The 26,557-nt window shown below is 35.7% G+C and overlaps 1 protein-coding gene across 1 annotated transcript in view; it reads left to right on the forward strand.

The window, feature by feature from the left end:
* EYS (eyes shut homolog) overlaps positions 1–26,557 on the forward strand; it is a 579,093-nt gene that overhangs the window by 434,496 nt on the left and 118,040 nt on the right. The window contains exon 27 of the mRNA XM_061347833.1: positions 5,778–5,931. Within this exon, the coding sequence (XP_061203817.1) occupies positions 5,778–5,931 (154 nt within the window). The remainder of the gene's footprint in view (positions 1–5,777; positions 5,932–26,557) is intronic.

The following is a 26,557-nucleotide window of genomic DNA, read 5'->3' on the forward strand; positions in this document are numbered from 1 at the left end:
CATAGCTGTTCAGTTATGAGTTCATGCTTTCTGTGGGAAATTGCTAATGCAAGATTTTGAGGTGTTTACAGAGATTTTGTTACAGCAGAATTTGAGCACTTCACATTCTTTGTCTTTGCACTTCTAGAAAGGTAGTATGATACTAGTGCTTTCCAGTTACCGATATCTGAGACCTCCACTGACTTTGTCACAGCTCCCTTCTTGTCCCTTCACAAACCCAGACAGAGGGAAGAAAGGAGGGTCAGAATGAAATGGTATGAGTTCAGTTCTAACCCGGACACTGAGCTGGGACAGTTCCAGGAACTTAGGGTAATTTTTCATGATTTCTAGCAGACGTTTTACTTACATTTTCTTTGCTGTCTCTGAGAAACCCATCATACTTGAATCTCTAACATTTTCTAAATGAGTATAATATGCATATACAGATTATGCTGAATTTTGTAGTTTATTATTTTTTTATGCAACAAACTCTTCTGTCAGATAAATATACATAATATCATTCATGAGCTTATATGCCTCCTCTGTTCTTCCTTCATCTGTTTTTTGTTCCTTGCTCTGTCTTCCATTTTCCATTCTAACAATTTCAAAAGAGAAGCTGCTGTTGCCAGCTGTTCTCCTGCTTCTGCTGCTGCTGTGCTACTATCAAACAGCTGAGAAATGAACTGTCAGCAGAAAGTCATTTTGAGGCTAGTACACTCACTAGAAACAAGAACTAGAGAATTACAAAAAAAGTTTAATGTTCCCTACATTTTCATATTCTCTTAATATACAGATGTTAACAATAGCTTGTGATTAAGGTTGCAACAAGTTTCACACATTCAAAAAGCAAATATCTTCTGCCTTTGTCCAAAATATTTTAAAAAATAAGAAAATCACAGTGATCTGCATGTGTCATGTGTATTTTACTAGAAAATAATTACAATTTATCTTTTTTTAATTATTCCGCTTGCAGATCTATCCTTTTTACAAGAACACCTAATTTTACCAGGTGGTCATGAGGTTCCATCCTTTTCTCTAGCAGATAATTAGTAAACATTTAATTTCAATGAGAAATCTCAGACAAAATGCTTTTGCTGTACAAATGACTAGAATCTGAAAGCGTGCATAAGAAGAATATTTAATTCAGAATCTTAAAGGAAAATATGAAAGCATTAAAACTTGCATTTATCTTTATGTAGTATACCACCCAATGAGAATCAAAAAGGTGATCTGTGCCTTCTTCTCTTGTTCATATACATGCATCTTAAAATAAAGTGAACACTTAGAAGTACTGATGCATTCTTTTCATAGCTTTTAGCAGCTGATGTAAATACCCATATAAAAATACAAATAAGAAAAATAAAATATGTATATACATAAAGCAAGCCTACTTATAGACTATATAGGCTACCTGATAGGCAGAATAGAAGAATCAGTTAGTGTCCTGCACATGTCACTTTACTGATGTGAGCTATATTGTTGGAAAACATTTTCCTATTTAATACCTTAATTAAAGAAGATTTTGTCAATTGTTGGTTAAGAACAAGAAATGCTAAGGACTAACTGTTTTTGTAGAGGCTGGCAAAAATAGGTTGTTAAAAACATGGGGAAAGGGATAGGATGTAAGTTTACATCCTATTTGTAGAAAATTGCTCCATGTACTGGGGGCACAGAAAGTAACCCAAGAAGAAAGGGTTAGCATATCATATTTAATAGATTATAAGACATCATCTGTTTTAATACAATGACAAATCCACTTTCCTTCTTACTGATTATGTTTTCCCTAATTATTTTCAATATGTGTTTAATAAGCATAAAAATAGTAACAGTCAATGGGCTAACATTGTTTGGAATTTTTGTCTGGACCTTGTCTTTAATTTATTGGTAGACTGTGAGGAGATTTTTCTTTAAATATGTCAGAAGAAAAAAAATTCAAAATATAAACAGTTACTATATTTTTGCCAATAAAGATTAGACATAATTTGAGAAATATTTCTTTGTTGAATACAGTTTGCATTCTTACCATTTTTTTTATTTCATTCCTTCATGATTTTACTTGTTTGAATGCTTTAATTTAAAAAACATATAAAAGCAAATTGTGGCATTTAACCACAAAGCAAAATAAATTCAAGTAGTCATAAAAAACCTAATACAGTTATAAAGCTTCTCTTCATCATTGCCACTTTTAACAGGGTTAGCGTAATGCTGTTCACAATCCCTTCAAGGACAGATTGTTTAACTTCTAGTATATATGGCAGTTTATATCTTCTGACAATTGGATTTCAGGTGGCCCAGCCCATGTTTATAGCATTCCTTAAGGACACCGTCTCCTTTTTCATAAGAAATGCTTTCAGTATCTCTGTTCCCCAGTGCTACTTCCTCTCCTAAAACCAAGAATGGTCATTTCAGGCAACTCAGTCATAGTCTATTTGTCTTTCAGCTAGCATTCTCAAGCAGAGCATTTCACAGTATCCTTCCTCTGTGTCAAAATGTTTTTGCATAATAAGGCCTCATGCCATAGCTTAATAGGAGTTTAAATCTGTCTTTTTTAGATAGACAACCATTTGACCCCAGTGGCCACTTGCTTGCAGTCATACAAATATAGCCTTCCACCTTGCCATTTCCTGTGAAAGGATGATTGCTGAGACCTGGTTTCTTTGACCTGATCCCCTGACATAATCTCTACTAAGGTTAAGATAAGTTACCCTTAATATCCATCAACATTTTTTTCACTCAGATGGTTCCCTATCTGTGTTTGTTCCTGGAATATGTCTCTTGTGCTTAAGGGCTAGGGCTCTTCCCATGGAGGCAATTTCCCACCATATATGCTAAGTACCATATGCTCCTTTACATTGCCTGAACAAAATTTTTCACAGGGACACTCTGCCTTTTCGTGTTCACTGTAGAATGATTTGAAGGACTGTCCTTTCCAAGGGTCTCATACGACCTAGCAGATAATACGAAGAATGATATTAGTCTCCAGCAAGTGTGACTTATAAGCACTCCCTAGGTTGAAGTTCAGGCATTAACATTTGCTGAAGTTTCAAAGGGTAATACTGCCTTTGGAGGATCTGTCACAGATTTTTTACTTAATAATAATAATAAAAATAATAATAATGACCTACGTCCAAGTTTTTACTAATGGGCCATATGAATGGACAGACAGATTCACTGGGAGAAATGATCTATTCATCTGTAATTTTGTTTCTTCATGACATGTTGTCAGTATATACATTCACAACCCTCCCCACTTCTTTCTCTCTGAATTCAATTTAGCTTACAGATTTGCTTATTGATAGAAATTAGAAATGCATGGAACAGCATGTGCAGGAAGGGGAGAAGAAGATAAGGAAACGAATGATGCAGTATGTGCATATATCAGTTATGCTGGGGTTAAAAGGCAGTGGCTTTTTTAACTGCAATATATTTTGAAAGAGAATTAACAGATTATTGTAGGAGGAAAACATAAAAGACAAAAGCATAAAATCCAGTCAAATTAAAGAGTCTTTGGAGTTAATTAGGTATTCAGAATACAAAATATGGCCAAGCATAACAGAATTTCAGGGGGTCATCAGGATTTGTAACAGACTCTGTTGACTAGAAAGCTTCTCTAGAGAGCAGAGTTTACTTTTTGAAATGTTTTTCCTATGAATTATACAAAAGCAAATGATCAGGAAGTTGTTAGCACCTGTTGCCCCTCTCTATCTGCTATTACCTTTTCCTTTCCGTTTTGTCCTCCAAATGAAAATTGATCCTTTTCTCTTAACAAATCAGTAGGCTTTCCAGCAGGTATATGTTCCAAGTACACCCACATTCTTTCTACCTTTCTGAATAAAAATGTTAAGGGATATTAAGCTGTGTTCTCCAGCAGCTCCAGGTCTGGAAATCTTTCTTACCCAGCCACTGGAACCCAGCCCAAAGACCTGATCTCCATCCCAGTCTGACTGGCATGGCTGTTGCTTTCCCATTTGCTGTTTAAACTATGCAAAGTTCATCATGTATGCCAGAGGCACACAGGCGTGTGCACACATGCAGACACACAGAGAACACTACACAGCTGGCTACACAGTCTGCCATGGGCAAGGCACTGATTCCAACAGCATTTGTCTACAGGACTCACAAAACATGGCTGTAGAAAGTCAAATTCTCTTTGACTGGTAGAGATTCAGTGAAGGCACACACATGGCACTTGCTAGATTTAAAAGGACGTGCATTCATGGGTTGTTCCTCCCCAGCTTCCTGTTTGCATAGCTCCACCAACACAATCCTCCTCAGTATCCTGGACCCCCACGCTGGCACCCTTCTCAATTGCAAAGTCCAGGTTAGCACTCTGAAGTGACGTCTGAAGTTTCATAATAGTCCATCCATTACTGTGACTGGTAAGACTGGTTTCTGTTACTTCTGTTCGTTGCTTCTGTTACTGTTTTCTGTGGCTGTTTGTCACATTTGTGTTTTGCTTATTGCCTTCCTTTTTCCTTATCTTCCCATTTTGGCACCCATTATCGGTCCTCAATAAGATAATCTTACTGAAACAAGCATTCCCACACACTGCATGCCCATACCAGTTAGTGTAAACCACCAGGCTTGGTTCTTGTTACTATCTCCATTTGTTGGTCGAGTTTGTGCCTCTGTATGTTTTGATTTCGCCCTTTTTCCTTATCATCATGTTTGATAAAGTTGTTGATCAGGTAATCTTAAAGAAGAAAATGTTCTCTCCTACCACATAAAGTATTCATAAAGTATTTATTTGTATATTGTATGTGTTGTGGTTTTTTCTCAACTGAACTACAGATAAGCTGGAGAATTGGATATAGGTAGGATTCTGGAAGTTAAGAAGAAAGTAGTAACCTTCTGCTCAAATACTGCTGAAAAAGTATAGCCAGTAAATTCAATTTCATGACCTAGCTATTGTGCCTTTTTTACTTCAGTTAAATATGGTAAAATATAGAGCAAATAACAGATTAATATTTTAACAGCTTGCCTTAATGGGGAATAAAAATCCTAAACAGGAACTGTGTCTTAGCTTCTATGAGAAGTAAGTACAATTAAATTCAAAGGTCAAATTCATAAAACATTACCCATTCAAAATAATTTGCCATTGTAGGTGTTATCAATGTGCCACCCATAATTTAAATAGAAATATTTTGCTGTGATCTTTACAATACACTATTCAGTGGAAGCGAACAAAGACTGGAAGATTATTTTTTTTTTTAATATACTTTTATCCTTAGTTTGAACTGTGCAAGTAACAGCAATTACTCTTATCAAGTCTGACATGTGTCATTAATTAGGAAAGGTGACTTGTTTATGATCTTTACAGAGATTATAAGAACAGGGAGATGTTCTCTTATAATCTTTGTTTTCTATAATATGGTTGAAAGCTGAATGAAATAGTAAATCATGATACAGTATTTTTGTTATTTGTTTGGTGTTTTTGTCTCACCTTTGGCACCTTAATAATACTCCTGAATATAGAGAAATGTTCACCTTCAATTAATGTAAATATCTCTTTAAGGTTTATGCAATTACACTGGTCTAAAAATAAGTTCTGTCTTTTGGTTATTTTCTTTTACTTTGTCTTGTTTTCAGCTGTTGATACAGAGTTTGCTTTTATTCAGACAGTCACTTAAGCAGAGTCCTTTATATTGATAGAAGACTCCTCAACTGCAACACATAATTGTCATAATTATAATAAGACACACGCATTATGACTGGTGATGGCATTCCAGTAGTGTGGAATAGTTTTGGAAGGTCCTACACTTTCAGAAGTGTGACTATCTCCATTTTTGTTTTCAAAGCTAGTGAAAGGAATTTTGGAGAACAGTTCCTGCACTTGTATATTGTGGAAGGAAGACCAACAGTTCGATTCAGCTGTGGAAACTCTCAGAACATTCTGACTGTATCTGTCAATCAATCCATTAGCAAAGGTACACTCATCCCTATCACAATAAGGTAAGAACTTACCACTGTGTTGCACTGAAGAGTTTTAGTCATATATATAGAGAGAGAGCAATGAAGTCTGACTTCACCTTTTTTTTTTTTTTGACAATAAAAAGACAAGACATATTGGAAAACAAAACTGTATGCACATTTAGAAAACTTTTTCATAAGGTAGTGTTGTTGATTGAAAAGACATTTTAGTTCATACATATTAGTTCTGCCCTTTGTAGAACTGAGGAATCATTCAAACTTCAGACACTTTTACAGATACAGATAAAGCCAGTTTGAGAGCTGAAACAATTTAGACATAACACTGGAGGTAGTTCATAATTTGAGCTACCAAATTGCTATCAAATTGGTAGCTCATAATTTCTGCTTATTAATTTCTACATTGAATAAATGACACTTGGCATCAGAATTCTCATGGTAAATATAGGACTAATTTATTTTTAAGATGAAAAATTAAAAAATTAGCATGCTAACAACATCTCGCAGTGTAGGCTGGACTTGATGATCTTAAGGGTCTTCTCCAACCTAAACAATTCTATGATTTTATAAGCTGTCATTGCTACATATGCAACTGTCCTGTCAGCAGTATACAGTGGTTGCTGTTATTTTTAACCCAGTACACACAATAGTTCACGGAATGGTTAATTTATAATTTTGGAAAATATATTGGTATCATGCCTTGTTAAAAGATTAAATGCTTTTATATTCATGGAATTTCATATGTGCTAGTTTGGAAAAAGCTATGAATAAGATATTATAGATGCTGTGTTATATTATGAAGTAACTAATGTTTATCCTAGGAATGGTTTAGCAATAATTCTGACACCTATATAAATTTTAAATTTACTATAATTAAGATACTATTTTATTTATTAAATAGTTAAAATATCAGAGCTAATTGGTGCACCTGAACTGTAAGAATTTATGATGTCAGGGAACTCATTGCACACGTTATTAAATTAAAGGTAGTTTTAGACAGGACCGATTTTCGTGTTAGAGGAGACTGAAAAAGTTACTCTAAAACATGCACATCAGAATTCTCAAAATTGCTTTTAACTACCAAAAATGAAAGTAAAATCACATCTAAAGGTTTTTGTATTTGCCTTCCGAGATTGAGATGTCAGTATATTAAGTAGATTGATATGGGGAGAAAGGACTGTTTAGTCTTTTTTTTGAGCTATTCTTCTCACCCCATAAGCTTTACCATAATCTTTTATAAACAAAGTTATTAGAATGTAAATATAAAATGTCTTTTCAACATATGGAAGAATGAAAGGATCTATCATTTAAGAAATTGTTCCATTTCCGTCATATTTCTTCTCAGCCACAGGTCTATACATTACTCTTGTGCTACATTTAGACCAGTTTTTTTTCTTTCATTTTATATTAGCATTAATCCCTAATATTAATGAAACAAAGTCACATAGCATGCATTCAAATCTACTTACATGTTAGTTGAAAGTATATTAATCTATTTTAGGGGTTTTGTACAAATTGTAAATGTATTTTAAATTTATAAAAAAATTCTATCTCTTGCTATCCCTAAAAGACAACAGATAAAGATTTATTTTTCCCTTTGAAGACACTTGTTAGAAGTACAAAGCTCAATATTAACAAATAATTCCAAAGGGTTTTTTTAATTGCAAAGTCTACTTTTGTGTGAGACATTGCCCAGCTAACTGTCGGCACTGTATTAGCTGTGGTAGCACTGTGTCTCTGCTTTGTAAGATTGAGACTTTAAAATGCTGTACAAATTTCAAAGTCTAATAATAAACAACAAATGCAGCTAAATGGTATTGAAAAGATTGATTCTAGTTATAAAGTTCATGTTCACAATAAAAAAATTTCCCTCGTTTTCCAGCTTAAAATTAACAGTATACAGTTACATTGAAAAGTAATGTCAGTTCAATTTACACTTTACCTTTGTTTACTGGAATTTATACTGCTATCTTTAAAAGTGGCATATTAAATAACTTGCAAGGTGTGATTGTAGACTGTGACTGGTGGGGATTTACATGCATCTGAGTTTACAGGCTTGGCCTTCAAAACGACTAGTGATTATTCTTGTGAGTCCTTCCAAAATGTAGAGAGCAGTATATCCTTCACCAAGCAGCAATAAACTTATAATCCTTCAGCAATCTTCCTTAACCTTTGCCAAATTAAAAACCAAATGACAAGGCATTTTTGCCCACCCAGCCTCCCCCCCCCGATCTTGTATCATAACAGAACTATTGATTTGTGTCCTCTTAGTGACTGCTGAAGATAGATAACTATATCAGTACATTTTACCTGCATAATTAATGAGGGGTTTTGATTTCTTCCCCCCCCCCTGTAATGCAGGAAAAGAGACACACTGGAAAAAATAACTTTTTTTGTTTCTATTTGAAAACACTCCAACTGGGAGGCAATATTTCTGTTAAACTTGACTTCTAATAGGTCTATAAGATTTCATTTCACAGATATTACAGTTCTGGGTGCAACTATGGCTCCAGTGGATAAACAGTGTAGTTAACACAACAAATAATGTCTATAAAAAAGATTTTAATCTTCTCAAACTTCTTGTTTCTCCATCCACAATGTGCAGGAAACTAAGATATACTCATAGTTTACAACTACTGCTTTCTCTTAACTATGTAGTTATTTTTCTTAGATATGGCCATTTCTTTCAAATCCGATGAAGATTTAATGAGTTTTAAATGCTCAGACATTGCTTTTACGGTCCTTGTGATATGACAGCTTTATAGGAAAAAGCTATAAAACTCTGATTGCTTGCTTTTTTTTTTGCCTTGCCTGTAGAAACTAGAAACTGGTTGCAATGCAGTTTTATTCTGTGTTTCCATTTATGTTTATTTTAGAATAATTTGATTTCTGGTTTTCAAAATGTGCATTTGTTTGGTTTTCAATTTTTGTGATTAGATAATTGAGATTGTATTGAACTTTTCAGTTAAAGCTTTGAGCACACATGTGAGATGTAGTTTAGATTGCCTTTATGGATTTGTTCCTTAAAGTTATTCAAAGCATATTAGTTCAAACACATTTCATTCTATATGTGGATTCTGAAATGTGTTTCCTCGTGCAAAATTTGCTGTATGTTATATGTGGTTAAAATGATGTCATTGTCACTGGGGACAGATGGTGTTTCTTCAATTCAGTGGTTAAAGGAAAGTAATTGTAACAAGCAAGAGATTTAAATGATCAAGTCACCATTGATTCTTTGAGATAGTGGGGTGGATTTTACCTTTTAAAGCAGGAATGCTTATATAATTTTTTAAACATCTTACACTTTTCTTCTCTAAATTTTATATTTTAAATGGTAGTTCATTAAAAAATTTAGATTGTTCTAGACAACAATGGAGGATATAGATTCTTTTCTGTTTGGAAGATTCTAGGCAACCATTAATTAAAATCTTGCCTATGTGTTATAGTGTCATTCTGTTCCATTTTATTTACCTGCAGAATTGTCAGAATTTTGCTGTGGAATTTAATGAACATAGTAGTCATCCCCACAGAGCTTTATCAATGTATTCTGTATATTAATATTTCATGTATCTTCCAAGTGAACAACCCCAGGTTCCAGCATAGGTTGGGGAACGACCTCTTAGAGAGCAGTGTAGGGGAGAGGGACCTGGGGGTCCTAGTGGACGACAGGGTGACCATGAGCCGACACTGTGCCCTTGTGGCCAAGAAGGCCAGTGTCATCCTGGGGTGTATTAGAAAGGGGGTGGTTAGTAGGTCGAGAGAGGTCCACTCTGCCCTGGTGAGACCGCATCCGGAATATTGTGTCCAGTTCTGGGCCCCTCAGTTTAAGAAGGACAGGGACCTGCTGGAGAGAGTTCCGCACAGGGCAACTAAGATGATTAACAGAGTGGAGCATCTCCCTTATGAGGAAAGACTGAGGGAGCTGGGTCTCTATAGTTTGGAGAAGAGGAGACTGAGGGGTGACCTTATTAGTGCATATAAATATATAAAGGGGGAGTGTCACGAGGATGGAGCCAGGCTCTTCTCAGTGGCAAACAATGATAGGACAAGGGGCAATGGGTACAAACTGGAACACAAGAGGTTCCACTTAAACTTGAGAAGAAACTTCTTCTCAGTGAGGGTGACGGAACACTGGAACAGGCTGCCCAGGGAGGTTGTGGAGTCTCCTTCTCTGGAGACATTCAAAACCCGCCTGGACACGTTCCTGTGTAACCTTCTCTAGGTGTTCCTGCTCCAGCAGGGGGATTGGACTAGATGATCTTTTGAGGACCCTTCCAATCTCTAACATACTGTGATACTGTGATATCAAATGTAGTTTCCAGTTTTCTGTCACACTTTAATTAGTGGTATGGATGTAAGCATTTACTCATGGTTGAAATGGGCACCTTTAGCCATCCATAAAAGGCTTTATTTGTTAAATAAATTACTCAGTTAATGTTGTTTGCCCAGTTCTAGCCTAGGGTCTCCTTACTGCAGACAAGTTCATAGTGTATGAAATCACATGTCATTCTGCTTTTCTCTCAGATAAAAGGGCTATATCACTATGGAAGTGATTGATACGTGCTGTGCTTTCTTATTTGCAAGTTAGCAAGCTATATTAAATGTCATTTGAGTACCTGTAAGGATGTCTAGTCCAGAAGCTAAAACAACTGATGAAAAAAAAAGTTAAAGAACATTTAATTACTTATGTAATTAGGTGTGAGTTTTCTTCAGTCTTTTTCAAATACATACATACCTATGTAAATTTTTAAATGTGAACTATAGCAACAGTTCAGTAATACTGATAGCAGTATTACTGAAGTGATAGGCATCGACAGATCTTCTCACAGTTGTGAACAGCACCCTCCATCATAATGATGTCTACTCTGAGTCACATGGAATACAGTCACCTACCTGAAACCACAGGGAAACATAAGCAAAGTATGTTTATGATATTTCAAAGATTAAAAAAAAAAAAAAAGAGCTGTTGACTACTTATGCTATTCAAGAAATATTCAATGGCTTGTAGTCATTCCATCTAACCTTATCTGCTCTCAGGTATCTAGTCTAAAGGAGTTAGTACATCTAAATATGTGGATTAATGGGGAAAAAAAAAATTCATACAGTACTCAGACTATTATCGCTCACTAGAACTTTTTGCCATTTAGCTGAAATTTTTCTTTAGGTTGTCTACCTCCACTGAAAAATAGAGATCAGTGTTAAATGACAAACATTCTGAAAAGATAAAAGAATAGATCTGCAAAACAAAAGTTATTACTTTCTCACAATGTTTTCCCCACTGACAAAGCCTTATTTCTTTTGAAATTGCTGCAACTTCAAATCTACTTAAAAAGATTCTGATGTTGTGAGCCTTAATGGCAAAAGGAATAAATTTTTTAAATTTTTTTAGTACCATGAAAAACATTAGTGTAAACAGTGACAAAGTTATTTGAATTTTAAACAATTTACTCTTTCTTAAGTCCTGTTAGTACAGTGCACCTTCCAACCTCCTAATGGAATTTAAAAAAATAAATTTTGTTTGTTATTCTATGTTATCAAATTTTATGTCTTATCTGACATTCTATTAAATCCAATTCTGTCTGGGGTCAAATGCTGACTTTTAACTCAAAAAGATAACTCTGAGCTTGAGCTTGAAATTGGCATAGTAAATTCTTGTCAGCCATTCAGTGTCCTGAAAAAAAGGAGGGCACAATTTAACCTCTACTCTTCAAAGTATCATCCACGAGAATTTAAACTTTACTTGACAGAATAAGAGATGCTACAGATGACTGTATTCACTGTAAGAAGTAAGGACAGCTGTTATTTTTACCTATATTATTATCTGTTTTATAAATCATAGAAAAATAAAATCTATGATCCTATACTCTTATCTGTTTTAAAAAATTAACATACTTCATTTGTATTCCCAAGGCTGTTGGGGGTATTTATAGTTATAAGCAGTCCAACTTAGCATAATTAAGCAAAATCAGGTAACACACAAAAATTAGAGTAACATTCGTAGTAGTTTATTTTGCATTGCATTTACTTTCTAGGATGAACTAACTCATCCTAAGAGACGACTAGCAAATCTGTCTCATTCAAAGACTTCTAGTATAGCAACATAACATTTGAAAATTATCACAAGATATTAATTCTACCAATGTGTGCTTTTGTTTGCACATGTACAGTATCCTAGGAATTAATTTATTAATAGCATACATATATGTACATGTATGTGAAGAAAGACTAGTTTGAGTTCCTTTCTTCAAGCCTGTGGCAGCTGGTAAACTTTGACTTCAATAAAGCTGTTCCTTTTCCTAGACATTTATATTGAAAATAGAGAAATATTTTTGTTTCTCATTTTGTGATGTTATTTTGTTTTCCTGCAGGTGTAACTGTCTCGTAACTATGTAAACTAAATAATTATTAGTCATAAAGACTTGAAGAGTTAACTTTTCACTAATGTACAAGACATACACATTATGATGTTGAGCAAAAAAAAGAAATACTTCTGATGATTTTTGTCTTGTTAGGCTTTATATTTTGTATATTAACTGTCTCAGTGAGAGTGCCTGTATAGCCTGGTGGTAAAATGGAAGGTGTTTTGTACCTTTTCAGTGGTTAAGGTTAATTCCTGGCCAACAATTTTGTTGCATTTTCCCCAGTCTTCATCTCTAAATAGAGGATCATACTCGAAAATAATGATGATGGTTGATATTCTCGGTTTTGACCAATATTTTTTGTTACACTTGTTTTCCCAAAGACAAGTTGAACATTTCAGTAATACCCCTCAAACCATGAATTCCATTGCTGTCAACTATTGATTTTAAGGAAATACCAAGTGGCTCAAGACAGCATATTTTCTTTGTATTTTTCCCAGTAGGATTGAAATTATGATAGGAATAGGACTACTTACAAACTTTGTCAGATCCATATTCACTTGTTTAAAAAGGATAACCATAGAAATCTCTAAGGTTCATTATCTCTGTGTTGTGCATATTAAAACTATTTTGGTAGTTAGATATGTGAAGAGATTGCTAGGTTTTCAAGTTATAACCTTCACAAAGCATGACTAAAGTATCGTATGATTCAGAATATTCTAACACCTTCCTGTTTAGCTGCCTGTTTTATCAAAATTGAGATGACTAATAGCTAGTGTAATTTTCAGAAGCAAGAATAACCAGAAGAACTCATTTTCCAAAGAAATCTCTAGGATTAGTAATCACATTAAAGAAACCATTTCAATTCACTGTTGATAATTGCAATAATTATTTATTAATTTCTCAGTGATTGATGTTGCTAATAGCAATTTTTAGTTTATGTGATTTTACTGAAGCTCTATGTCACAATTCACTGGGTCTTATAAAGACATTGATCTGCATATTCACCAGAAATAAGGTATACATTATAAAACAATATGAATGCACATTTCATTACCTTTTATTTTTAGGTTTGATTTTGTGTTATAATTTTAAAAATTATAATAAGTTTTGAAGAATCTCTGTGTTTCTGCAAGGAAAACAGCAAGATTAAAGTTCTAATAGTCTTTATAACACAACTCCCGTTTTCTGTATACATCTGCTTTGAAAATTATATGATTTGCCTCTTAGCAATGTTACAGCTAAAGCATTTGTAAGTGTTCTTTTTATTATATCAGGGAAATTCTAAACCATTTTTATCCTAAATTTCCAGAATTTTGTTAAACTCTTTAGAACACTCCCTTCATGTACTCATGTATTAAAGCTTTAATGGTGATCCTTTCAAACACACCGTAGTACTTTTATTTCCCTTGTGATACATAAAGCATTGTATTTCACGTACTGTTGATGGGATTGCTTACTCTCTGCAGTTTCTCTAGACAGATAGCTTCTGCTCCATGATCTCATAGTATTCACTTTTTTTGTCTTCTTGTAGCTAAACAAGTTTGTCTGAAACAGATAGCAAAGATTTCAAAATGCTTGGCTGTTCCAGCTATTCCATCAAAGAAGCAGAATGCAGAGCCTTTCTGATCTTCTTGGAAGGAAGAACAGTTCCTTCACATACATGATAATTCATGTTAGTTTGGCACAGCATGTGGAACTATAACAATATAGTATGTTGCCAAATACCCATGTCTTCTTCACAAGAAGCAAGATGAGAGTAAATGTTCACACTGTTGTATTTGTGAGTTCTGAAGAGCTAAACAAGCAAAAAAAAAAAAAAAAAAAAAAGACCCTGTGAAGGCAAAGCAATTTTAAAAATTCTCTTCCTCAAGTCTGTTGTTGCATAAGTGGAAGTTCAATACAGAAAAAGAAAATTGGTTCAGTGTGCTTCTAGCAGTTTGCAATTCTCTATGGGTTTGTTTTAGCTGAAAGAAATAGGAAGTGCAATTTTCCCTGTAAATATTGAAAATCAGTAAAATCAAAAAACAGTAGGCAGCTAGAGTTTACATGAATGTCCAAGAAAGGAGTAGTGGAGGGAAAAGGAAGAGAATGTGTGTCCAGACAAGCCAGTTGAGCTCTCTGATATACCTCATGAGCTCCAGTAGCTGTAATCAGAGGGCAGGTCTCCACAAACAATGAAACAGGCAATGAAGTCGTGCAGTCCAGACTGCTGCGAGATGAGCTGAATTTTCTCCTGTGTGCTAAGGAGAAGGGAGCAGTTCTTGGTCTAGGTGATTAGCTCCTAGCTCAGCAGCAAACTTCCTATGTGGTCTGAAAGAGTCTGGTTACTCTTGGCTTGTTACTTAGCTTGCACAGCTCTGAAGTGGGAGTATTGCTTTCCTATCTCAGAAAGATGTTCAAAAATTTAAAAGTCCTGAGGCCAAGTATTTAAACAGATTTTTAAAATGTGTCATTGAGATCCTGATACATGATCTGTATATTGTACTATACTCAATCCAGCTGTGTAACCCAAAATCATCACAGAACCTCAGATATACTAACTAGGGATGTCTGTTTCATACAGTTATTTGGAAATCTATATTCAAGGTGATAAGGGAAGGAAGAAATAGCAACAGTTTCTCTGTGGTTTATTACTATTATTTTATTTTAATTGCTATAACCTGATTTCTAACTTCTTGCTTTCTAAATGAATTGCAGGCAGATATTTTATATATAGTTCCCATATATGAAGAGAAGGAAATAAATGGGACATCAGACAGCTGATTGTTTCAAAACTAACCAGTTTAATTCTAGCTTTACATACTGGCAGTGAGAAAATTTGGTGCTGCAAACTTAATTACTTGATTAAGGAGCGTATTGAGTAAAATTCATACATACATTGGTTAAATAGTCTTCTTGACTGTTCAGGTTTGAGACAGAGATACATCTGAGAGAGACACATGTGAGCTGCACCTTTCTAAAAGTCTGAAAGAAACTCAGGAATACAACTGAGGAAGGAAGTTATTTCTCTCCCTTCAACTGAAGTATATTATGTGATGTATTTATATTCTGGAGTGTAATTAATTCAAGTGGGAGAAGCTTTTTTTTCATCTCTCCACTTTCTTGACTGTCGTTATCTCCTGCTTGTTCTTTGAAGCACACATTGACCTGGCTTTTTATTAGACCAAACAATGTCCATGAAACTTTCTCCTCTGTTTGCTTATCATTGTGTGCCCCTTGCCTTTTATCCCACTGTCTTTAGCTTTACTGATCTATTTCCTATAGAGTTACTGATGCTGCTGTTACATCTGTTTCTGATCACCTTCATCTAAAAATGCTTTGTCATTTTGTGACCATTACTTGATCTTGTCCTTGGCATGGCTGGAAATACAGAATTAAAATAATGCACTTCACTGGAGACTGCAGAAAGAAATCAAAGCTGTGGGTAAATGTAGCAGAAACTAGAGGGCAGGCACCTTCAAAAGGAGCAGGTTAAGTGTGCAGATTTATGCTAGTATTACATCATGCAGTTCAAAACAAGGTAAGCTATTTTAAAATAGCTAAGACTAGTTTTCAAAGCCATTGCTGTCATACTGGTACTGACAAGGTTGTACAATAAGTCACTTAGGTTTTCAGCTAACATATTTACATCCACATGTCAATATCTTAAATCTTTCAGCAAAGTGCATGCAGAGCTTATAGGAAGAAGGTGTACCAAGTGTGGGTGCCCAGGAACTGGCAGCAGGGGCTGCCAGGCGACATCTATGAGAGACCAGGGCTGTCCTGTGCTGGACACAGCCAGTTCCAGATCCAGCCCCCCCACAGCAGGGCACGGCTGAGCCCCGCATCTGAGGTGGGGGTGCCTTGGGAAACATTTTTAAGGAAGGGCAAACACCACACAGGAAGATGTGGAGGGGGGAAGGGGAAGCAGTTCTGTGAGCACAGAGGTCAACAAGATGGGGAGGAGGCACTTCAGGCACCAGAGCTGAGATTTAAGTAATTAATTAGTTAAATTATTTTTCCCCACGGCAAGTCTGTTTTACCTATGTCTGTAATAGGTAAGTATCTCAGCCTGGGAGCTTTTTCATCTTATTCCCCCACTGTTATCCTTATAAAGGGGAGTGAGAATGCAGCTGGGTGGGTAGCTGGCAACTGGCCAAAGTCAACCCATCAAAGAAGGAGCTGTGGAGAGGTTTTTCTACATTCCTTGCATACGTAGTTGTGTGGGTAAAACACTGTAATAAATGTGACCTATGTAGTTTACTTAAACTACAGCTAGTGCTGCCTTGTGTTGGATAAGGTTTTATTCTTCTGTTGCTCAGCAGAAGGTAAAGGTGACTATACTGTAGAATTCTTGCAGTCACATTATAAGTTTTATAATATAATTAGCATAGGAAACTAATTAATATCTAGCACTACTGGTGCTGTTGTCTTTCCAGGGGCATTTCAGGATATAGTAACTATTTTGTCATAATTTGTAAAAAGGTTCTCTAGGTCTCTGGAAACTGTGCTTTACTGTGAAATAACAAGACTTTATATAAGGCCAAATCTGCACTGAGCTCACACTCCAAGCAAACTGTGTTAAACGGGTATGCAATATGGTGGTTTGGATTACAATAAAATTAAATTCCTCTTCAGGCTGTAGACTGCCTTTTCTGGAGGTTTTGCTCAACTGCAGGACCACATGTTTGCTGTACCTTTCCCTATCTAAGAAAATGGTGCATATGTAGCTTTGGGATGTATGTCCCTGTGGTTTTTCTTCTACAGCTTCCATGCAGTTTGCAGTGCTGGTCAGCCATTTGCATTGATGCTGGATACGACTTGATGGGTTTTAGTGAGAACACCAGGAACTAAGGATCTGTACATCGTCACAGAAATTGTTTTATCCCCCCTACAGTTCACATTGTCTTGTCAGAGCTGCCAGCACCTAGTGAACTGGAAGTAATGAGAGACGTGAATATAGGAGCTATAACGTAGCATGCTGTGTTACTACTAAATTACACAGCAGCTGTTCAAAACACCTTCAGAAAATACATTTTCTCTTGCATTTGAATACATTTTATGTAAATCTGATAGGTGGTTTGGCCCCTGGGTTTTGTTCCCAGCACTGTCAGAAGCAATCTTCTGCAACCTCTTTTGTTCACCCATCTGGAAAATAACTGGATTATACTTGCAGACCTTCTGGGGAATGGTGTAAGTTTTGCTCAATGGCAAATGTTGTGAAAAATACAAAACTAAATACCAGTCTGTGGCTCACATAAGACAAAGCATAATCTGACCATTTTTTCCTTGGATGAAAAACACTTTTCCTGAAGGCAGATATCTATTATTTCCCTGCCTATGGCAGAGGGGTAGAACTAGGTGATCTTTAAGGGCCCTTACAATCCAAACCATTCTATGATTCTATGATTATCAGGATTGTGAGTTCTTCCTTCACCTTTAACAGAAGAGAGGCACATATCACTTTGTTTTAGTGAATTTATTTGGACCAAATACTTACCCCTTAATCTTTCTGTAGAGTCTCCTTTACCTCAGATTGCTAGCTGTATTTCATGCTGGTACTGAATCTGGCGTTTCTATTGTACCACTTTGTAAATGGTGTTTCTTCAGTTCTCATGGAGATCAGCATAAGGTGGAGATATGTCAGATAAAACAGGCTTACAGTTACATGTGTGAAGTTTGCTGGTTGCTTGATGTAGACAATAAGCTCAGCAGCAGCATATGCCAAATGTGTATATATGTTTTTTAATTTTAGAATTCAGTGTGGTGATGCCCTGAGGTTCTCCCAGCTAAAGACATAGTATTGCTGGTCTTGCTAAACACCCAATTCCTCCCCCAAGGACAAGGAATGTTTTCTAAGCCTATATTATTCCATATGCTTCCTCTTAACCTCTGTAAGACTCATATTTAAGCCAGAAAGTTTTGGGGTTTGTTTTGTTGGGTTTGGGTTTGTTTTGGTTTTTGTTTAGTGGTTTGGTTTTTTTTCCAGAACATACTTAAAAATAGGGGAAGTCTCTATTTCATAATAGGGAAACATGGTAGGCATCACCATCTGCTTCATCCTTACTAAAAACTGCAAAACATCTGAGAATGCTAAAAAGTAATCCTATGGTATTCAAGTGTTCACACATTCCAACACCTACAACATTAATTCATTGCATATACTGCATTTCAACATAAAATATTTTAAGACAATATAACACCTGTAACATTTTTTTTCTTGTAAGTTTTACACTGATCAGCATCTTACAGCTTTTGGAATCAATATATCTCATATTAAAGCCCTCTTTGCTCAGGAGGGTAGTGTCAGTCTTACTGGGCAGGCAACCAAAAGAAAAGGCTAACATTGTCTTATCAGCTGTGAAGGGCTACAGAATTCCTCTTGAACTGACTATAAAAATCATCTTTTAGGGGATTTGCTAATTTGGGTTTTAGCGGGATCAGGTCTCTAATCACACTCATTGAACACCTGTAGCAAGGTGCTAATGGGCACCATTCTGTTTGTCACCAGCACAGTCTCAGACTGAATAAATCTGCCCCTTATTAGCAGTAGATTAAATATGAAATATTTTACCACTCAGGCAAGTATGGTAGTCATAAGCCAAAAGAGGCTTAAACTTGGAAATTCCTCTCTTGTTCTTTATAGATTCTGCTAATTCTTAATCTGATGAGTTAATGTATAGAAGACAAACTTTATCCAAAGAGAATGGGCACATCACTGTTCATTTCATACAACTGCTTTGTGGTTTAAAGTGATTTGTCCATATAATTTTAATTACAGCTTGTGTTTTCTGACAGGTTTGCAGCAATTTTGTGAGTGTTTTTTGTTGGTAGCTTTTGTCTTCTTGTCCATGTGATACTAAATCAGTGCTTAAATGCAGAATGCTTTTTTGCTGTCACAACTCTTTCAATGATTTTTAATTTTTTTTTTTTGGTAAACTGCTCAAAACCTGTTTTAAGAAGACAGAGAAAGGATGTAATTTTTCTCAGTTATGAAGAGGAAGACTGTTAAGTATGCCAAAGGTGCATGTTGAATACAGAATTCCAAAGGGCTGAAACATTTACAGCTACATTAAGTAGGAAATTAAGCAGCACAGAATCGCTCAGTTTAAATACAGGCTGAGCTGCAAGAAGCCAGTATATATCATCTCGCCTAAGAGAAGTTCTTGAACTAAACATGAACTAATGTTTTGCCACCTGCAAGTTTCACAGCATACTGCTGCTGCATCTCAGATGATGAAATAAATTAAATTGCCTAATAACTGGGAAAATTGTAGGTACATATTTTAGACTTTTCAAATCTCATTGCATACCTTTAAATAAAAGGTAGACAAAAATTAAAAGTTTCTATTCCTTCAAACAGCATATTCAGTCATTTCAGATATCTTAGATGTCAGCGGCTGAGAGTATCCCTGCTAGTTTTAATCCCAGATAATTAAGGATAGTTTTCCATGGGCTCCAAGGAACTTCTCTTATTAAAACGGTATGTTTTAAATCATCATCATGGATGGAGGACAAGTAGATTTCAAATTGCTGAGCTGATGAAACACAAGTATTAAAAACTTTGTCTAACAAGCTTCTTACCCTCTCCTTTGCAGTTACCTCTATGAAAAGAATCATGTTGTCTGTTTACATCAGTATAGAGTTGGCTTCTGATTTAAGCCAAATAAGGGCTGTTTCTTCCCTACCTAACCAAACTGTTATATCAGCATTCAGCAGTAACAATAGTAGACACACAGAATTTCTGTTGTGATTTAAGCCCAGCCAGTGACTCAGAAACACACAGTCATACTCTCACTCCTGCTTTCTTCCTCCCCTACTCACAGAGGAATGGAGAGGGGCATCAAAAGAATGTAACTCCCATGGGTTGAGATAAGAGCAATCCAGTAACTAAGGTATAACACAAAACCACTGCTGCTACCAACAATAATAATAATGATAACGGAAGAGAATACAACCGCTCACCACCCACCGACTGATACCCAGACTGACCCAAGCAGTGATCTAACCCTTTCGAGTTACTGCCTCTGGTTTATACACTGGGCATGACATGCTGTGGTATGGAATACCTCTTTGGTTAGTTTGGGTCAGGTGTCCTGTCTGTGCTTCCTCCCGGCTTCCCCTCCTCCCTGGCAGAGCATGAGACTCACAAAGTCCTTGGTCAGAGTAAACATTACTGGGCAGCAACTAAAAACGTCAGTTTTATCAGCATTGTTCCCAGGCTGAAAGTCAAAAATACAGCACTGCACCAACTACTAAGGGGAAAAATGACTGCTAATGCTGAGCCCAGGACAACTTCCTTTGCTCCTCCAACACTCCCAATGAGAAAAGGGTGATAAAAAAAGACAGTGGAAAGAAAAAAATGTTAATTAATCATGCAGCAGATATTCCATACTAGATTCCTCAAACAATTTATTTTGCTTATCTAATTATGTGCAGCACATATTATAGTTGAATCATCATGAGCATGCACCCAGCTATTCACATGCCAGGCATAGGTCTTTGGATTTGGATTTTTCCTTCCTGACTAGACAGTAGTGTATTTTTGTTGTTTTTTTTTTTTATTTGAAAAACAATCCAATAGCTGTTTACCGAAAGCAGAGGTAGGATTAGCTGATCTAATGCTGCTCACTGTCTTCCTGTCTACAGTTCTGCTGCTGTTGGCAAATGAGAGGCAGATATAAATAGAAATTTTCCAGATTCATCATTAAGCAAAGTACTTAATATTGACCAAAGACAGAAAAATATTTAACTGCTGCAAGTTAATAATTTCAGTGGGTGTGCTCTTTAAAAGCAAGTTGGGTTTAGATTGATTCTTCTAATTTCTAGTAACTTCATATAGGAACAATTACCTAGTGGATATAACCATGACAATCACAGAAATTGCACTCATTACTTGACATACTTGGCATTCCTAGGACATGATCTTGGACGAGACTTCTCATCTATCTTTGCTTCAGCCCTTTCCCTGTGATAAAAGATTTGCGGAGATCTTGTTATTATAAAATTTATTAATAATCACAAAGTGCTGAGATGCATAACTGAAGACTAAAATAGCTTATGTCTGATAAGTAAAGGTCTTTCCTAAAATACACTGCTATTCAATTAAAATATTTAAAAAAACCATTGCTTTAACCTACTGCTGTCCTTTCTGTCCTTTCAGTTTGGCTTTCATCATTGCCTCCCATAAGACCCTTATATCCATATTAGCTAAGTGGGTGGAAAATTTGATGGTCAGCAGTGCATAGTCTAGGTGACAGAGCTCAATACTGTGACAAAAAGAAATAATAAAGTAGCACATTGGGTCTTTCTGAGGAAAACAAAGGAATCATAGTGCTGAAACATGAGGAATAGCTTGTGACTTCCTCTACAGTTAGTACCTTCTGCCAATGCACTGCACACCAGATTTCATCTTGAAATTTTTGATTGATTAGTGTACAGGTAGTTATGCCAGGAAAGAAGACAACACCTTACTTAATTCAGTATTTATTTTATTACCTAAGAAACCAATAATAATTAGAATTAGAAACCCAAGAATACCAAACAAAGAACTACTTAAACAACAGCTGTACCTAGTAACAACACAACACATAGACATCTCACTCAGGAATAACCTGTTACAGTTGCACGACACCTGCAGCCCATGCTACAGCTGCAGCAGGGAGGCCATGCACCATGTTCACCCTAATCCTGGCAGGGCCCTGAATATGCCTGGCTGCTAGGGCTGGCTCAGAGCCCACACCTTGGAGGACACTTTTCCCACCTGACATGAACACAGCCAGTGGTAATCCCCATCCATCAGGTGCTTCTGTCAGCTGAGGTTCTGCTGCTGCACCTGTGTCTCCCAGCAGTGCCTGTTCTTGGCCATGTAACCCACCAGTTCAGGTCCCAACCTCAATACCAACCCATGGGCTGACCTCCCATCCTGGGCTCAGCACAGGCTCATGTTCTGCACCAGGAGATGCTGTTTCTAAATGATCACAGTAAGAAAGGCACTTAGACTCTGTAAAGTATCATTTAAAATGCTATTTATTAGGCCTAACACTCTAAAGAGGATAGTACAGGCATCTTACATTTCTTCAGACAATGGTAACATTGGGTTGTGCAGCATCAAATGGGTTTCCAATCAGAGGGTTACCCCAGTTTGATCATTTGAGCTATTGGATTTTCTTATAAGAAAACAACTCTTCATCATTTCTAGAGCTGCCCTGCTTCTGGCTGAGGCGGTAGGAAAGGCCCTGGCTGCCAGTCTTTGCCCTGTTAACCCAGAGAGTCCCAGTGACTCATGACACCCCAGCCTTGAGGGACCACCTAGTCCACACTCTGTCCTGACTGGTCAAGTCTGTAATATTACACTTGGTCTACCTTCAAGCAATGAATGATCAATGCTCCTGTACTTTCTCCTATAAGGCAGTACTTCCATGCAGAGGTTGGACCTACTGGTGGTAACTCCTCTAGGGTCTTCAGAGCATCTTTTCTCCCACCAAAGTTTTTGTAGTACCATGGTTAGTTTACATAAGCAGTCTCCTGCAGTGGGAGTAAAATCTGCATTAATTCACACTTCCAGGTGGGAACTTGGTAGTTTCACATTATTGAACAGGATATTTAAAATTCATATGATTTGATTTTTGCATTTAATCTAAACTGTTGCAGATCAGAGACAGCATAATATGAAATTAATTTTTCTCAATTAGAAATGTTTATTCTGATAAACTAAATCTTTATTCAGTACTTGATTTTTTTAACTAAAGTATCCATACTGCTAACAGAACTGAGCATCTCTCTGAAATGAAAGAGTTAATCTCAATTTTTTCTTGTATGTGTGTATTTGCATTCATAATATTTAAGTGAAAAAGTGGACATCAAAATGAAGAAATAAAGCACCTCATTTCTAAGGAAAACCAGACTGTACATACACAGCAACACTTATTGTTGTTTGTTTATACTTTAATAATTTCCTTAATGAGTTACACTCATAAAATATAATCTTGTTAAAAGGCTGCTGTTCTACATAAGATTTTTTCTACACATGAAGTATAGCACCTTTCATATCATACAAGATTGCTCTTTTCCAAGAGTATCACATACTTTTTGTTTCTGAAATTTGATGGAATTTATCTCATTTAAAAAAGAAGAAAACAGAAAATTTAATAAAGTGTGGCTTCTGAGCACACGTTTATTCAATCTAAACATCATATTTACCTATTTTTTCTTTTTTGTAGTTAATATTCCTGAATTTTGAGCAATGTTTATTTTTCAAAAATACACTTTAGCTCAAATCACTAATCAAAGTGACTGAAAAAATAGGTGGTACATTTCTAATGCATTAGAAAATGTACTGTTTTCTATTTCAGTAGTCTCTATTGAAGCACCTCTGAATGACTTTGAAATCTGTATTTTGCCTTTTTATATTCAAATAGAGGATAAGCATTATGATCCTTACTTTCATATATATTTAAGAGTATATTTAAAGAAAATTGCAGCAAAAATATGAATAAATGTTATCACCATAAAGCAGACTCTTTTTCTTTTTTTCTTTTTATTTAAAAGTAGTTAGTTATAGCTTAACAAAATATTCTTGGCTGTTCATGCTGGATGCTGCAATTCAGACAGCTTCAGCTACAAAGTACATATGAAAATACTGTGAGAATCTTGATTTCTTTGAAATAGCTGTTGTAAAGCTCATAGGTTTTTGATGACAGTGAAAAACATAGCGTATGTATTACCATAACCAGACCGCTTTAAAATACCTAATGAGGCTGGTCCAATTAAAGGTGAGTGGACCCCTTTAATCAGTTCAGACTACAACAGTGAAGTTCCATGTAATTCTGTATTTATGTATATATTTTGAAAGCACAGATCTGCTCCATTCTTCTCCTTTGTGCATTCAATGAAGTATCAGTCACAAAATAAGTTTTTTAAAAATGCAATTAACTGATTACATTGCTTTGCAGTTAGGCTTCAGGAATCAATAAATCTGGTAAGAGGATATGCAATTTAATGTTTCTGTGTTGTATTATTAACTTCAAGTGAGTTGCTCATGCTTTGTGAAAGCACATTTATAATATGGCCAGAACTTTAAGTAGCACTGCTAACTTTCATTTATCTGAAATCCAAATTATTCTTACATGTATTGAAGAGAGCCTGAAAGAATTATAATGAAAAAGATCTTATTTCTTACAGATGGTATCAAACAACAGAAAATTTTGGTGAGGCTGCAGACACAGAGATAACATTCATGGATGTTGTTACAGCTTACTAAGAAAGATTAATTATTTATCCCCAGTGTCATCTGAGTTACCCTTCTACAGTATACTCTGCAGGTCTGCTTGGCCCTTTATGACAACATAAGAAGTAATGCTTTCCACAGATAAAATATTAATGATTATTCTTGTCATACATATAAAACTATTCTTTAGCAAAAAAAAATATATTGGCACCTTGAATGAAATTAAAATAATAATTTTCCAAATTAAGAAGTAGAAAATTTGATATCCTTTTTAAGAGTCTCTCCTGGGCTCCATATGCCTTGACCCACATTCTCTTGCCACCTTTTCAGTTGACTGTAATGTCATTCAACTGAATTAGGTATTCTCAGACCTTTATAGAAGAGTAGAGTACAGGATACATGTGCTTCAGCACTTGTTCCTCCATTATAAGAGATTTTAGGTGTCTGCCTATTCCTTTTTTGCAACTAAGATGCTTCTGAGAATGTGAAGAACCAAATTATTTAATGTGATAAGCAGAGGCCAAGAATAGGCTGTCTGAGTGAATGAGAAGCAGACACATAAGGTTTGTTTAAGCTGCAATTACAGCAGTGTGCGAGTAGCTCCAAGGTCCAAAGACTTAAGGTTATAAAAGATTAGAAGACATGAGCCTTAAAAAGTCTGAAATCAAAATACCACAGGGTTTTTTAGTTGTTTTTTTTTCGGTTTGGGTTTGTTTTGGGTTGTTGGGTTTTTTTCCTACTTGAATGCATAAAACCTAAATACCAGCAGGATGTCTCTTGACTACGAGTGCTAGCAAAAATGCCAGCATCAACCTCAGGGCTTGAGCTACTTGGCAATAGAAGGTTTTTATGCTTTAGAGTCTCTGCAGAACTTTCAGTATAAGTATATAAATTGGTCCTTCTCCTGGCATTCTAGTCAAAGACGGTTTCTCATTAACCAGATTATTTAACCAATTTTTCTCTTTAGTTTTCCCATGTAGAGCGGAGGTAGCAATTTTAGACCATTAGACTACACAAATGAAAATTAATTAGTGCTGCTCTGTGGAAATAAGATGTTACTTGTTACTGTATTTTTTCTGTCTGTAATAGGTAAGAAAACAGAAGATTCTCAATCAAAGTCATGGCAGTACTGCATTGTTATCTGTACAACTTTGCATTGATACAGATTTATTCATGTGTCAGTTGGATTCCTAATTTTCATTCATAGGATCAGATTTATGTGAGACACTAAATGGAAGGCTATATCTGAAGATAGCTCAACATAAACATTTATCCCTATACTCTTGTGCAATGCTATGCTCCTGATAACTCCAGAAGAGTTGCTCTGCTGCTGGGAGTGATAGGCCTCTTCAGGGAAGCTGACCATAACTAGTAGGGCATTACCTACTAGACCTCTTTGTTAGCATATTTCCAACTATTTTTGAGGCATTTAGTTGGTGAGGTGTTAGAACAATTGAAACCTCAACATTTGCTTGAAGTTACCTTTTTTATTATTAAGCGTAATTTTCCCACCTCTAAATATGGTATTTTGGATACATTATTCTTTTTCTTTATACCTTTTTTTGGTCTGTTTTAACCATTTTAACACACACAAATTATGAATAAACAAACAAACAAACAAACAAAAAACAACCCAACACTGTAGGCAAATTATCATAACCATATTGTAGGTAAATGTGGGTTGTCAGAAGTTTATGTATGCCTGTATTTTCTCAGATCTTTGTATCTCACAGGCATTTCATGGGACCATTGCTTCTATACATACATACACTGATTTACCATTTTCTTTTATTTTCATCAATACTTTCTTACGTATAAGACTCAATTTGCTGGTAAGTAGATAAGTGATTTAACAAAGAGTTTTAAGATGCAATATCATAGTTTGTAATGCAACCGTGTACACAGTATCCAAATAAATTTTGAAATTTGAGATTTTTACTGAGTGCACTCTCATATTTTGCCATATGTTAGTTTGCTCACTGGGAGATAATACTGAATGTCTCTTATATAGTTATAACATGCTTCTACAGATACTGGTTTGGTATTTTTTATAGAAGCACAATCCAATACACTTTCTCAG

This window comes from Neopsephotus bourkii, unplaced genomic scaffold (assembly GCF_033783945.1).
Source record: "Neopsephotus bourkii isolate Nb327-2 ecotype Australia unplaced genomic scaffold, CSIRO-AGI_Nbou_v1 NB_330, whole genome shotgun sequence".
Classification (NCBI taxonomy): domain Eukaryota; kingdom Metazoa; phylum Chordata; class Aves; order Psittaciformes; family Psittacidae; genus Neopsephotus; species Neopsephotus bourkii.